This window comes from Seriola lalandi, unplaced genomic scaffold, assembly GCF_002814215.2.
Source record: "Seriola lalandi dorsalis isolate HSWRI2012SDOR001 ecotype SW California unplaced genomic scaffold, Sedor1 jcf7180002053065, whole genome shotgun sequence".
NCBI classification, from domain to species: Eukaryota; Metazoa; Chordata; class Actinopteri; order Carangiformes; family Carangidae; genus Seriola; species Seriola lalandi.
In genome coordinates this window covers 191767-205406 of record NW_019523618.1, presented here as the reverse complement: position 1 = coordinate 205406, position 13640 = coordinate 191767, and the positions used below count along the sequence as shown (strand labels likewise).

Genomic DNA, 13640 nt, shown 5'->3' with positions numbered 1-13640 from the left:
AAAAAAAAGATCATTTAGAGAGGGGAACATCTTGGAGCTGCACAATCTGCAAAAATGAATTCAATTTTATGTGAGATTTGGTGTACATGATTTTAGTGACAAACACTGTGAGCTCAGAAATGGTCTCTTGTCACCTGCCCTCTTTAATCCCTTCTTTGATGAGCGCAGTGTGATCAAGTGTTTTTAAAGTTGTAGACCTAGGAAAAACCCAGACCCAGATTATTATTTGAGCAGATCAATTAGGCCGTATTTTCAATTACATCTTGCAACTGTCACTCACTCAGCAGAGGGTGCCATCTCTATGGAAGCGGCCCATTGTGATGCCCGTTGCCAAAGGTAACCAACCCAAAGCCCTTAATTTCTTCAGGCCTGTTGCCTCAACCACCATGGTTATGAGGTTATAACCAAGGAGTTACGTTGGATACTAATTTATCTCAAGCTGTTGTATGTTTTTGTGGTATGTTGTATGTTTTAATGTTTTGCTGTGTTTTAATGCATACTGTATGTTTTTATGCTTGCTGCAGCACAAACTGCCTACTTGGGACAAATAATAAACTTGACTTGATGTGACATTAACAAATATACATTACATAAAATAATCTAAATTTAATCTACTTCTAAATTGATCTATTCTCCTCTTTTTCTGCTTGTTGTCCCTTTCATGACTAAACAGAAACACTCATTTTAGAAGTATATTGCAATGGACTGTAATCTGTCATATTTATGAAAGACAACATAACAATGTCTTATATAACACACAGTTTTATTTCTTAATCATACTGTACATCCAAAGTAAACATTTTATAATCCCGATTAAAACTAAATATTGCATTATAATTTAACCCATATAATCCTTCAGGTGGTAGATATTCAACAGAACAGGATGAGGGCATGCCAACAAATACATCTTCATGTATGTCTTTCACATTTTCAAATTTTATACCACACAATTTTGAATTAAAACCCTTTAATTCAAAAAGCTACTCAAAAACAAGTTATCTTTTTCTGATTTTCTTTTTTTCATTTTCTACCAACATTTCCCCATATGTCCTAAAAAGCAAACTCATAATTATGTCTCTTGTGAGTATGAAACAAGTCAGATCCTCAGTTGCTGTCATTTACTGCAAGGCTCTTGGTTTTAGGCACCAATTCTATTGATCAACTGTTTGCCCACATGTTAATACACTATGCTTTCACACAATAAAAACTCTGTTCAGCATCAGTTATAATCTGGTGAGTGGTAATTCAAAGTATGACAATGACTCTTGTATGCACTGCCAGTCAAAATGATTGAACCCTATATTTCTGGCTTTTTTGGCTCCAGTTTTAAGAAATATGGCCACTGTTACAACATTAAAATTAAATCACATGAACAGATAATAGAAATAAAATCAGAAAATATTATGATTTTTTTTTAATCTTAATCGGAAATAGCAACGAGATTTGAGTTTGAAACATCCACCTGAGAACCCATTCAGCTCAGTCAAAGATGTACTGGACAAATCGACAAACATTTAGAAAGCCGACTAGCAGACATTTTTATTGAATCTTGTAGTTGTGGATATAAAATAAATCATGATTCTGCAGCTGTGTGGCTTATTTTTTACCCTAGATTTATTCAGTCTGAATGTTGGATAGTTCAGGAGAAATTCAGTGACATTTCCATACCCAACACTTCGCCCCATTCACATCATTTACACATCATCACATCAATATACCAGGTTCTAATGTTCACAGTGAGCCAACTATTATACAAAAGAAATTAATGTTTTGTATTTTTAGCATTTTGCAGTAATTTGAAGTGATAATAAGGCATCAGACGAAACAAAACTGCTATGAGAAAAATTCTGACTTTCTGTCAAACTACAGCCAATTTCAGATTTAAAATCAATTTGTTACAAATTATAAGGAAAAAGGTTTTTACAAGGATGTAACACTGCCAAACACAAGTCTCCATCAATGCGACGCCAAACAATAGAGCAATTTAAGTGTGCATTCTGGCATTTTTTGGCAGAATTCATTTTATATTTCTTGCATATGCATGTATATGTACTACATCCTAAAATATAGATCAAATTAGACTAATTATTGTACAGTAAATAAAAAAGTTATTTATTAATTAGCAAGCTGTCAGATCCTAATGAGGACGTTAATTAGTGCTTAATTAAATACAGGTGCACTTGAAGATCTGACAGTCAACCATACATGTTAAAATACACACAACTGTAAAACAAATACACGGTGTGGTTTTGTGCTACAGGTTTTGAATTTCTCCAGATGAGTCTAGATTGTTTCCAATAAAAATAAAAGTCACGCATTTCAATTCAGTTTTACTTCTGCCTTAATTTTAATTGCTAATTTTTATTTACAATGCTGCTTGAGATTAAACCAAAAGTGCTAAAATATAGGGTGTTCAAGACCTTTGAAAGGCAGTGTATGATGTATTCTTCATGAAGATGAAATCAAAGTTAAATAATAAATGACTCCATCCATGTTCTGCCTCATGGGTTCCCAAAACTACTTACCTTGCAGTATAAAATCTGGTTTTGGCCAGCTGGTCGGTCAGGAGTTCATACAGTACATTCAACAAGTCCTGTTGAAACTGATACTTCTGGCCACAGTTCTGACTGTAATAATAACTAATCAATACACAGTATTCAGGGGGAGAGAAACCAGAGGTTGTATCACCCTACTAATGTTTACCATAGGGCATCATGGGAGTCGAACAGCTACTGTGCATGGATTTTGAAGTTGTCACCAGCCGGTGGGCTACAGTTTGTCTGGAATCCACTGAGGATGAAGGCTGCATGGAAAGGCTGATGCAAAGTTAGAGGGACCAGAGCAGTCAGAAAAAATCCACAGAGGCAAGCACACCATGGATTAGCCAAGAAGCAGAGGAGCACATGAGATGTGGGCCAGGAGAGAAAACAAGGATGCAGCCATTGTTTGTTGAGGGATCACAGCTAGCCACTGGGTCCCAACTGCAGCCTCTCCTGCTTATGCTTATCCAGCCACTGTAAGATCTGCTGTTTAAGTTCCTCGTTTGGCCTGATCTGGTCCATGGTTAGAGGACTGCGGTTGAAAGGGTCTGTCTGGTCACTGCAAGGAGGACATAATCAACACATGGTAACTCATTTGAGCCCCGAACAAGAGACCAAGTCTTCATGTATACATTATGCTCCCAAGTTGGATTCTGATCAGCAATTAGTTCAATTATAATAGACTGCAGGAAGTAACTCACCTGAGGAGATGCCTTGCTATAGTTGAGCGGTCTACTGTTACATTGGAAGATGGGAGAAGAACAGGATCCAGCATCAGAGTGGACATGATGGGATCCAAGAACTCATCTGGAGCATCTGCATATGTCTCCTCTTCCTGCTGCTGTCTGTCTGCATGGGACTAAATAACAGAGATACAATTGCAACAAATTCATTTTTTATCAACACGTTTCATATAGTTTGTACAAAACTAAAGACTTTTCTACTATATCAGTAATTATCAGTCATCAGTACAGACTCAAGACAAACATTCGTAAAAACTGAACACACATGCTCGAGTTTTATCTCTGCAAAAAGGATGTTAATGTTTTTAAAGTCAAGTAATACCTTTATTTTATCAGCAAGAACTCCAAAAGCTACAATCATGTCACCAGGCTTGTTGATCTTCTTTAGTACCCTAACAGTCTGGGAGAAGAGGGTAGGAGAGTATGATCGTCCATCCTTTGGGACTGTAGCACAGAAATTCTCCTCGTCTCTGCCAAAGACAAAAACAAACCTTTTTTTAAAATCAGGAACCACAATAGTAATTGTACTGTAGCATATAGTCAGCAAAGTGCCACTTTATTTCTTCCCCAGAGAATATGGCACCAGTAAAAAAACATCAGATGATACAAAGAAGAAGAAATAAACAAAGACTGCTAAATGTTTTTTTTCTTCTTTTCTGTTGTTTTCAATTTTCCCATGTATTCACTTTGTAAAGAGTGTGACAACATACCCTAAGTTCAGGTAGATGGTGCAGATGTCAGAAACAAGCTGCTGTGGCTTGAAGTCGAACTCACTGAAGTCCTTGACTTTAAGGGCACCCATCTTAGGACCCACTAGGTGCTGCAAGAAGTAGTTCAGCATGGAGATGATCCTCTCAGCCAGGAAGGGGTGCACAAAGATCCCCTTGATATCTGGAGAGGGAAATGGTAAAAGAAAAAAGATGGGATGGATAAAGACAACGATTCATCAATGTGCTGGGTCACATGTAACAGTCTTTTCTGCCTGACCTGAGGTGAGAAAGGCCAGTGTGCCGATGGTTTCGTTAGACATGATGTTGTGGAAGCGTCCCAGCTGTCCAAACATCTGCAGGCTCGACTCTTTCTCTCTTCGGGCATCAGGGGCCAGGCCCTCCCACTCCCCTCTATCCCGCTCCAGCTGCAGAACCTTGATTTTACTCAGGTACTATGAGAAAAGATGATGTATGAATTTTGTTTATTAAGCTCATGAAAAAAGTGTCAGAGACTGCAAGGGATTTCTGCTCATGCAAAACCTGTATTTACCACCAATTAAATCATAAGCAGCATCACAAAAAACTGAATAAACATTTAAACAAAAACGATGTGAAGACCTAATACTTCACGTTACATGTACTAATGTGATGGAAAAGATTATTTTTCAAAAATTGGTAAATATGTTTTGCATGTGTTGAACGTTGTGAACTCACCTGAATAGCCTCATCTAGTAGGAAGATGGCATCATTCATCAGTAAGTTGAGGAACCTGAGGAACAGAGGGGGGTTCATGGCCTCCAGGTTCTCTGATGCATAGTCGGCCAAATGCTGAAACGAGAGATGTTAATCTATATAAAGTATTGAAGAAGTTGCCCCATCATAAACTCCATAATACACATCATAACCCAAAAAGATTTGTATGTGCACCCACTACAAATTATTAACACCACATTTATATTTTTGCCTATACTGCCATCGTACTAGTCTAATACTAACACTGTGACACAGAATTTCTACAGTGCATGTATGGAATCTATTATTAAACCTTCAGTGGAGAGTGAAATGAGAGAATATTATTTTAAAGAGTTGTAAGTGTCTTATTGGGACAGCAAGCAACATGATACAGACAGGATTAAAGTTTTGATTTCACAGCAACCACATGAAGAACACATTAAACTCAGAGAGAATTCACAGAGAAAGAATTAAACCTGAGGGTTTCTGTTTGAAAGACAAAAAAACATCATACCAACATCTTAACATCTGAAGATAGACTGTCAAAAACATTTATTTCTCATTACCTTGATGCTCTCTCTATAGTTATCTTTGCCCCACATGTACTTGAGGATGGGATACATGGGTCTTCTGTAGTTGAATTTCTGTTCAAACTGATGAGGATCACCTGAAAGAAAAGAGAGTAAAACTAAATAAATTCAAACATGCTTCACTGATGCCTTCTATTTGTTTTCACTTCATCCAGCTTCTCTGCTTATCTTGCTCCGCAGAACACACACAGGTGTGCACACAAAGTGTAACCTCTTTACAGTTTCACCAGACTGGAAAATTATACCAAGACTCTTCTTTTATTTCTTATTCGTACGTGACATTTTAATCAAAGATGCTTTTAAATCAGCTTCTTTTTATTTAAATATGGCTTCATTAAAATTCTGCAGTTCCATTAAAAAGACGTGAGTTCGGCGCTGTCTCCGTCTACAGCGAACACTAGCGAGTCAAAACACATTTGTAAGGAACACAACTGTTTCACCTGTGAATTCAATGTCTACAAACACAGTGATGAGGGCCTCGGCCAGCTGAGGTGCATGTCTGTAGGAGCAGAAGACTCTCTCTCGCTGGAACACGATTGGCTGAGCAGCACCAGAAGCCACTGGCTCCATGTGTGGCATCACCGCCTCTAAGACCTCTGCCAGTTTTGCTCTCAAGTGTGGGTTCTTCATCCTGATGGAGATACAGGACAGGAGGGATTGGAGCAATATATGAAAATTTTATTATATCAAATGGACCATATGAGCCCTCATAATTCTTTCTCTCAGCCTTGCCAGACCACTGACTTCAATCACAGACATGATTTTATTACATTATTGAGAAACATACCTTTCTACATTACCCATGAAGACAGTGATGAAGTGAAGAATCTGCTCCAGACTTTCTGCTGAAGTCTCCAAAACATCGTCTGCAAACCGCCGCAGAAAGATGAAAAAATCCCCCAAGTTTTCTGCAAAAAACTCTAACAAACACAGAAAGGCGCACTTTAGCCAGGACTATCATGTGAAGGAATGTTCCATAGCAGCTGTAATTTCAAAAACATTTTGTAGTAGAGGCTGTGTATAACTCAACATTAGAGACATAAATATCAGGTCCAAAATTATTCAAACTGAAATTTTTCACTTGACTTGAGCCCAAAGCCTGTGACCTTTACATTATAAACTCAAACCTTATCAATTTAGGAGGTAATAAAGACAAAAAAATTTTATAAACCTGCCCCAATTCAAGATGGAGAAAATTAAGAGAAATTACAGACTCTTCTCACCCCTGTGGGTCAGTCTGACAATCAGAGCTAAAGTTGGGTGTTTCTGTTCCACTGTATTTGTAATGTAGTGAAAGATCAGACCTACCTGGTACAAAGCACAGCATACTATTTTGCAGGGAAGGCAGGGGAAAACTGAGTGCTACATGTTCAGGCCCCTGGTTTCCAACACCAAGTTGAACCAGCAGAGCAGCGGTGGAAGCTTGGAGGTTAAGGCAGCATTGCAGCATGGCAGGCTGCATTGTGGCAGCTTTGGTTGACAAATAAATAATCATCAGACGCTCAAACTGCTCCCGGAGCTGGTCTGACATCGGGTTCCCAGTTCGCTGGGCCTCCTGCCACGTCACCTGGAGCCGATGGAGGGACTGGTTCATCTTCACCATCTGCTCATGGAGTCTGCACACAGGTGTATGGACACAAACAGAACAAGATAACATAAGTTAATGCTGACATATGGTGTAAACATGAGAGAAAATACAGTATGCTATGTTGCTGAGAGATCCGCGGCACTGTGAGGTCTTTAGTGCAGCTAAGTCTGTGTATGCTTTTTAACTGCACAGTGGAAGGTGCTTGTTTGAAGGCATGTACCTGTGGAAGCCGAGATGCAGGGTGAGTTGTGTGAGGATGAGGTTTTCAGTCAGAAGGCTGTAGGACTGTGCAGACTCCACCGGCTGCTGAGGGGGCATAGGGATCAGACAGGTTTCCTTGTCGAGACCTGGAATTAGTGAAAGAAGATCTTTAGTCAAACTTGGAAAATCCTTCTCCTCTTAAAAAAGTGGTGTAAAGTGCTGCTATAAACAAAACAAATACCAGAGCTGCTGTATTAAAATTGATATATTTAAACTGATAAAAGGGAAGTGTTATTGACACTCGTTTTCACATATATTAACCTCTTGCATGCACATTGCGATTGCGTCTCTCCTCTTCACTCAGCTCTTTGAGGGCGCAGTAGGTGGGGTTGAAGGTGAGCAGTTTGGGTGAACGAGGCCTGCAGAAGGGCTGGCACAGCTTCAACAGAGCTGCACCCAAGTTTAAAAAGAATGCATCTGAAGCATACATCTGGAAGGAGATCTCTGGCATCTGATTGGCCCATATCTTGGCTCGGCCAGCGTTAGCCTGCAGACAGCTGCCCAGCCACGAGAGCAGCAGGTGCCGTGTCTCACCAGATCGCTGAAGCAAGTTTTTCAAGATCTGGTGCAACTTGTCGTGAAACTGTCCCATGAACTGTAACACAAGGGGAGTAACGGTCATCAGCCCTGATGCATTTGTAGCTTGAAAACCATGTAAAACAGTCTAAGATTATAATACAACCAACTAAAAATAATCTGTTTACCTGGTGGATGTTGGCCTCCTGGACCTTTGTCTCTTGGGCGCTGGAGCGGGAGGGGTTCAGGAAGTAGCCATGTCCCTCCACTACACCTGGGGTTTTTAACAAGCAGGAGATGCTCAACACTGCCCCCAATAGGCTCTTCTGGTACTGCAAACCATTAGCTGGGTCTTTGGGCTGAATGTGTTCCACCAATACCTGGGAAAACCGAAATAAATAAGAAGAACTGTTGGAAGGATTTGAAAAGATGGGGTCATGAAATAACAAACATGGAAGGTATGTAACGTTGAAATGTTTTGGGATCACTGTCTATTGTTGTATATTATTTGATTAGTAGTGAGCGGGGAAATTATCTGTTGGTGTCAGAGGGTACATTATAATAACATTTGCAGATATACTGTCTCTGTGTGTCTCCTGACCTTGGCAATATCTTTGTGGTGGCTGAAATAGAGGAGAACATCTAAGTAGGAGTAGAGGAGAGGCTGGCAGAGGTCCAAGTCTTTGATGCGTCCCTGGAAGATATCAAACACTGGTACTATCACCTCCTCGAAGGTACGCACCTCCTGGTCAGAGAGCAGGCCAGCAACGACCTCCTCCACAAACTCAACCACCTCCTCTGGCTCTGAAACACAGCGACTTTGTAAGTAGAGGAGACTAAAGGGAATACTTTACTGAGAATATGCAAAGACAAAAGTAAAAGTTAAAGGAAGAGAAAAAAGGGAACACAGGAAAGGAAAACATCAAGCCTATACTGAACCTACGTGCTCCACTGAAACCCTCCAGCAGCAGGTCCAGAAGCTGTTCATAGACATTCTGGCTGATATAGATCTCTGGGGTGAGCAGAACTGTCCGTGTGTTTGATACCGTCAGATTCTTACAGCGAACAGCAAAGGGCAGTAACTTCTCTGGTACCTTCGTCACCTGGTGCACGAGTAATCAACAAAGTCACTGAATTATGAAAGAGAGTGGGTTATTTTTACGTTCCAATTACCAAGAATAGTCTATTAACAACTAGAAATCTCTGAAAATAGTTGCATTTAAGTACTGCAATTACAGTAATGTAGGCAAGTCTCGCACCTCTTCTTTGGCTCTCTGGTAACAAGCAAAAAGGTAAGGGATGGCACATTTCTCTCCAGCATCACGGTCTGCAGACAGGTTTACAGCGCTGCATGATGTCATGTAGATGAGGTGGTTCCCTGGCTCTAGTAGCAGCAGACGATTAAACAGAGCCTGGAGTACAGAGGGAAACATCTCAAACACAAATCACACTGTGCAAAACACTTGATTACACACCTAATATAGTAAAACCTTCATATGTTATGTGATTCCTAAAATTTCTGTACCCATTTCTCACATAATGCATACAACTTCCAAATGTGTCAGTTTCATGCATCTGATGGATTGTGAATGGTTTGTGCCAAAAGGCTGACCTCTCCCACCGTCTCAGACGTTTAGATGGTTATTGAGAGAAGAGGAACAAGACATTGCAACAAAAGGGTGGTGACACAGAAATACATTGTTGACTTCTGACCTGTTCTATGTTGTCCATATCCAGCCAGTCCTGTCCATCCAGATCTGCAGCCATCTCCTCCAGGTACACACAGCGAGGAGGGATTCCATTTCCTCCTCTTAAACTGGGGTCACCTACGGGTGAAAATAAAACCGGGGTCCATAAAATAAAGTCTGCTCAAATTATATGTAACAATCCACAAGGCTTAAACCAAACCATTCATGAATACTGGATTGAGTGTAGTTGAGAAATAAATCAACAGCCCAACATAAGAATAAATAAGACAGAGGAGGATTAAATGCACAGCATGTATTTACTCTGGTTTATTTCAGACTGAGGTGGCAGAAGAATTCATTAAAAGGGCTCTCTGTGAAAACAGGGGGGAATTTAGCCTGCATTTCCTGAACATCACGACTCATCTTTAAGCAGCCACAGTGCTGGAGGGATGCAGCCAGCTCACAGTAAGACTACACAGCGAGACTTCACAGTGTGCGAGGTCTTTGTATTGTCTTGAAGCATGGTGAGTCATTTGTTACTTACTTGAAACTTCAAATTTGACTTTCAAGACCGCCAGCACCATCCACCAACACCACTGAAAACAACATACTGTGCTACTATTTACAACTACCAATACAGTTACAGTGCATCATCATGCACCTGTTTGTCTGACTAAATTCCCTTTCAGATCAAAGCAAGAACCTCAAATAAAAAAATTTAAAAGGTTTTTGCGGGTGATGTGACACAACCTTCTCTCACAGACTTTTACACGGCCCTCTCAATGAGCAGCTTTGATATGAAAGAATGAACATAAGTTACTAACTAGCATTAATATAGACTCGCTACAGGTTTATTATACAATCTACAGCTATTGCAGAACTGTAGATATTGTAAGAAGTACTCGTGCTTACTATTGCAAATAATGTCTTCAGCCAATTGTATTAACACTCTAGTGATACTTTTCAATTGGTGTCAAAACATGAAAGCCCCGTTCAACTACAGTTGTGGAAATGGGTTGTGTGTAAGTAGTTGTTACTCCCAGACAATTTACCTGTGACCAATCTTATGCAGGCTGAATGCGGGTAGTGTGGTGACAATCTGATTCAGTTCAAAAAGCTACAACATGAGTGTTCAGAGTCAAAACAAATCTAATTTCAAAATAAAAGGTAGTGTGTACTCCACATTATCGCTCATGACTTATTACTTGATTATTTTTCCCCTTTTACTTACTGTTGTCCAGAGTGATGAGAAATATTCGCTGGATCATGTGATTGACATTGAGCTGTTCACACAGCTCCTGGCGGGACCGGAAAGAGCGGCTGATCTCTGCCACAGAGTCGTCATTATCATCGACGCTGTCTGACACAGAGTTTTCTGAGTCTGACTGGCTCTCTCCTGAGTCCTCCACTGTAATACCAGATACGGGGGTTAGGTATGAAACCGTGTGATTAAATTTAAGCCAGAAGTTACAAATAAAAGAAGCTGATGCTTTGTTAACACTGACACGATGTTCTGTATGTATTTATGCATTCTGACATTTGAGGACTGCAGTGGACCAGATAACCCTTCTTACATGGTGGTTCAGCAGACAGCTGTTGTGGTTTCTGGCCTGATGCAAACTGTTTGGCATCAGCCAGTGAGCTGAAGAGGGCAGCAAAGGGGTTGCAGGAGATGTTCTGGTTGTTGTTGCCCTGGTCAGTCATCTCACTGGGGCTCAACACTCACTCCATCCAAGATCCCAGCCTAAAGAAGCAATGCAGATATGACAAATAAGTGGAAGTGGAACAAGACCTAGAATTACCAAGTAAGAGATTAGTGAGCATGTACAGTATATTACCACATACACATAAAATTGTCATCATTTTTCATCACTGTGCCACTATAAATCAGCACCGCCTTATGATAAAATTAAGAGCTGCCTAACTTCTGCACCTGATCATTAACAGGATTCAGACCTTCTCATTGTCCAGTTGCTACAGTTGTCCTAAAAAAATCTACTGCCTCTCGACTACCTCCACACTCGACCATACTTTTTACACTAGTCAGTGCTCATCTCAGTAATTCTGTAATCATTTCCTGGGTCCATATTTTCTGCATGTTATAAGGGCTTGCTGTGTTTTATCTCGTTGACAATGATCCCAATAAAGTGCCACATATTTTCCAATAATGCAAAGAGTAATGTTCAGATTACTGTTCTAATTTCACTGTAATCATTCTCTTAACTGTTTCTTCCTTGACCAACTCTACTTTGGATTGCCTCTTTCCGTTGCATAATCACAGTACCAGTAGTTTTTTTTGTTTTTTTTCCACAATATGATTTTTCCTTCAGCTTTTGAAAGTTTAATACTGACTTTGACAATTGACGTCTTCTGATTGCTTGTTTAGCAAGACTGTCTACTTTCTTGTTCCCAAGAATGTAAACACATTCAGGGAGGCACAAGAATGTTGCACCTTTGCTGGTATCTATTCTTAGGTGAGTGAACAGAATTTCATACAGTAGACCATTGGATATAGCAGATTAAATACTAACGATACAAACCTGCACTTTATTTCAACTGTGCAGAATTTTCTAGCAACATACATCTCAACCTTACTGGGTCATCATGTATCAGAAGATAACACAGGACAGATAGGGTATGGTTTGTTGATTAGGAGAAACCATGTTACCGCTTTCTGATAAGGCGCCATTCATTAAGAGTTTATTAACTGAAATTAATGGCCTTAATGCGTTAGTAATTCTCTATACATCAGTAATAACCCATATAAAACAAGGTAGGTAATCCAGCCTTGGGTCGTACAATAATCCATCAAGTCTGTCAGCAGTTGTACATGTTAATAGGCAGTTTGTAAATGGTTTTTAATCTAGTGAGACAGTGACGCTGAAACCAGTTGTGACGAGGTTAGAAAGTTACTGTCATGAAATTCAGAAAAAAAGAGGCTCAACAGACCAGTATCCTCCTCACAGTTTGACAACGACCAGTGGACTCACTGAACAGACAGACGATCTGTACAGTTCACCAGACGTTTGCTCCGTGCTCACCACTTCAGCTTCACGTTACAGCATGATGTCACAGTTGCTCATCAGTTCAGTACCTCACAGCTATAACATGTGCATCTTTACGCGACTAGCTCCCCGACAAACCTTCAATACCCTGCGTGTAATAAGCAGCTTTAGCTTCCTACCGCTAGTTAGCTAACAAGCTAGTTAGCAAGCTAAGCTGTCATGGGGTCACCACGACTCTATTTCAACATCGATTTTACAAACTGTTACATGAATTTTACGTACAATCAGTCTAAATAAAGTATACAAAAGACAAAGAGTGCTGTCGTACCTGTTTGACGGGAAGAAATGTGCGTCTTTTATTTAAACAAATTGCTTCTACGAAACCAGTGGCAGTTCCTCAGTAAACAGATATTATAAACGTCATCAAACTGAGACGGAGCGTCGGCTTTGCTGAGTAACTTGTTCATAAAACATTCAAACGTGATGGAAAACTGTTTCATAAATAAAATAAAAACAACATCTCTGTTATAGCTTTAAATTTAATTAACTTATCTAATTATCTAAAGATTCCCCCATTTTAACAGTAAGTTTTTGTAGGAATAATTTTTGACTTTTATGTTAAAAATAAAGAGCAGTTTTAGATCGAATACTTTTTGCGCTTTTTATGGAAAAAATGGGCAGGACAGCCTACTTCACTGCATTTTATCACATTATTAAATAATATTTTGGGAGAGCTAGACTTGACCTATTTTGTTTAATTAAAAGGCATCATATATGTTGATGGATTAACCTCCCAGGACAAAAAAAAATTGCTGTATGGCGGTTTCATTATTTCCCAGGCACCCTGAACCCAACCTGTTGTATAGAGATTAGAAGTTGATTGGTAGATTGGCAGAAAATTGAGCTTGCAACTATTGATTAATCCTTTAAGTCTATTTTTAAGCAAAAATGTAAAAAAAAAAAAAAAAAAAAATGTGTTTGCACTTCCTGAAATGTGAATATTTCAGTTTTCTATAGCAGTAAACTTGACATCTTTCTGTTGACTGACAAGCAATTTGAATATGTTTACTTGCCAATAATGATGGGCATTTTTCACCATTTTCTGAAATTTTTATCAATCGATTAACAAATAAAATAACCGTTAGATTGATATTGATAACGAAAATTATTCTGGTTGCAGCTCTACAGTTCTCTAGTAGCTACATGTGCTAGGACTCATCTTTCTCTTAACTTTGTAGTGTTTGCTGACCATCAGCAGAGGGCAGCA

The 13640-nt window shown here is 39.5% G+C and overlaps 1 protein-coding gene across 1 annotated transcript; it reads right to left on the bottom strand.

The window, feature by feature from the left end:
- Positions 1-1596: 1596 nt before the first annotated feature.
- Positions 1597-12814, bottom strand: ube4a (ubiquitination factor E4A (UFD2 homolog, yeast)). Its single transcript, XM_023400882.2, has 20 exons — positions 12702-12814; positions 10943-11112; positions 10600-10776; positions 9394-9506; positions 8940-9092; positions 8624-8783; positions 8282-8484; positions 7869-8060; positions 7426-7759; positions 7124-7250; positions 6624-6931; positions 6103-6235; positions 5756-5946; positions 5292-5392; positions 4708-4821; positions 4271-4445; positions 3994-4174; positions 3606-3753; positions 3242-3399; positions 1597-3099 (listed from the first exon to the last, which is right to left on the bottom strand). The coding sequence occupies exons 2-20, from the start codon at positions 11070-11072 to the stop codon at positions 2964-2966; spliced, it is 3234 nt and encodes a 1077-aa protein (XP_023256650.1). The 5' UTR covers positions 11073-11112; positions 12702-12814; the 3' UTR covers positions 1597-2963.
- Positions 12815-13640: the final 826 nt, after the last annotated feature.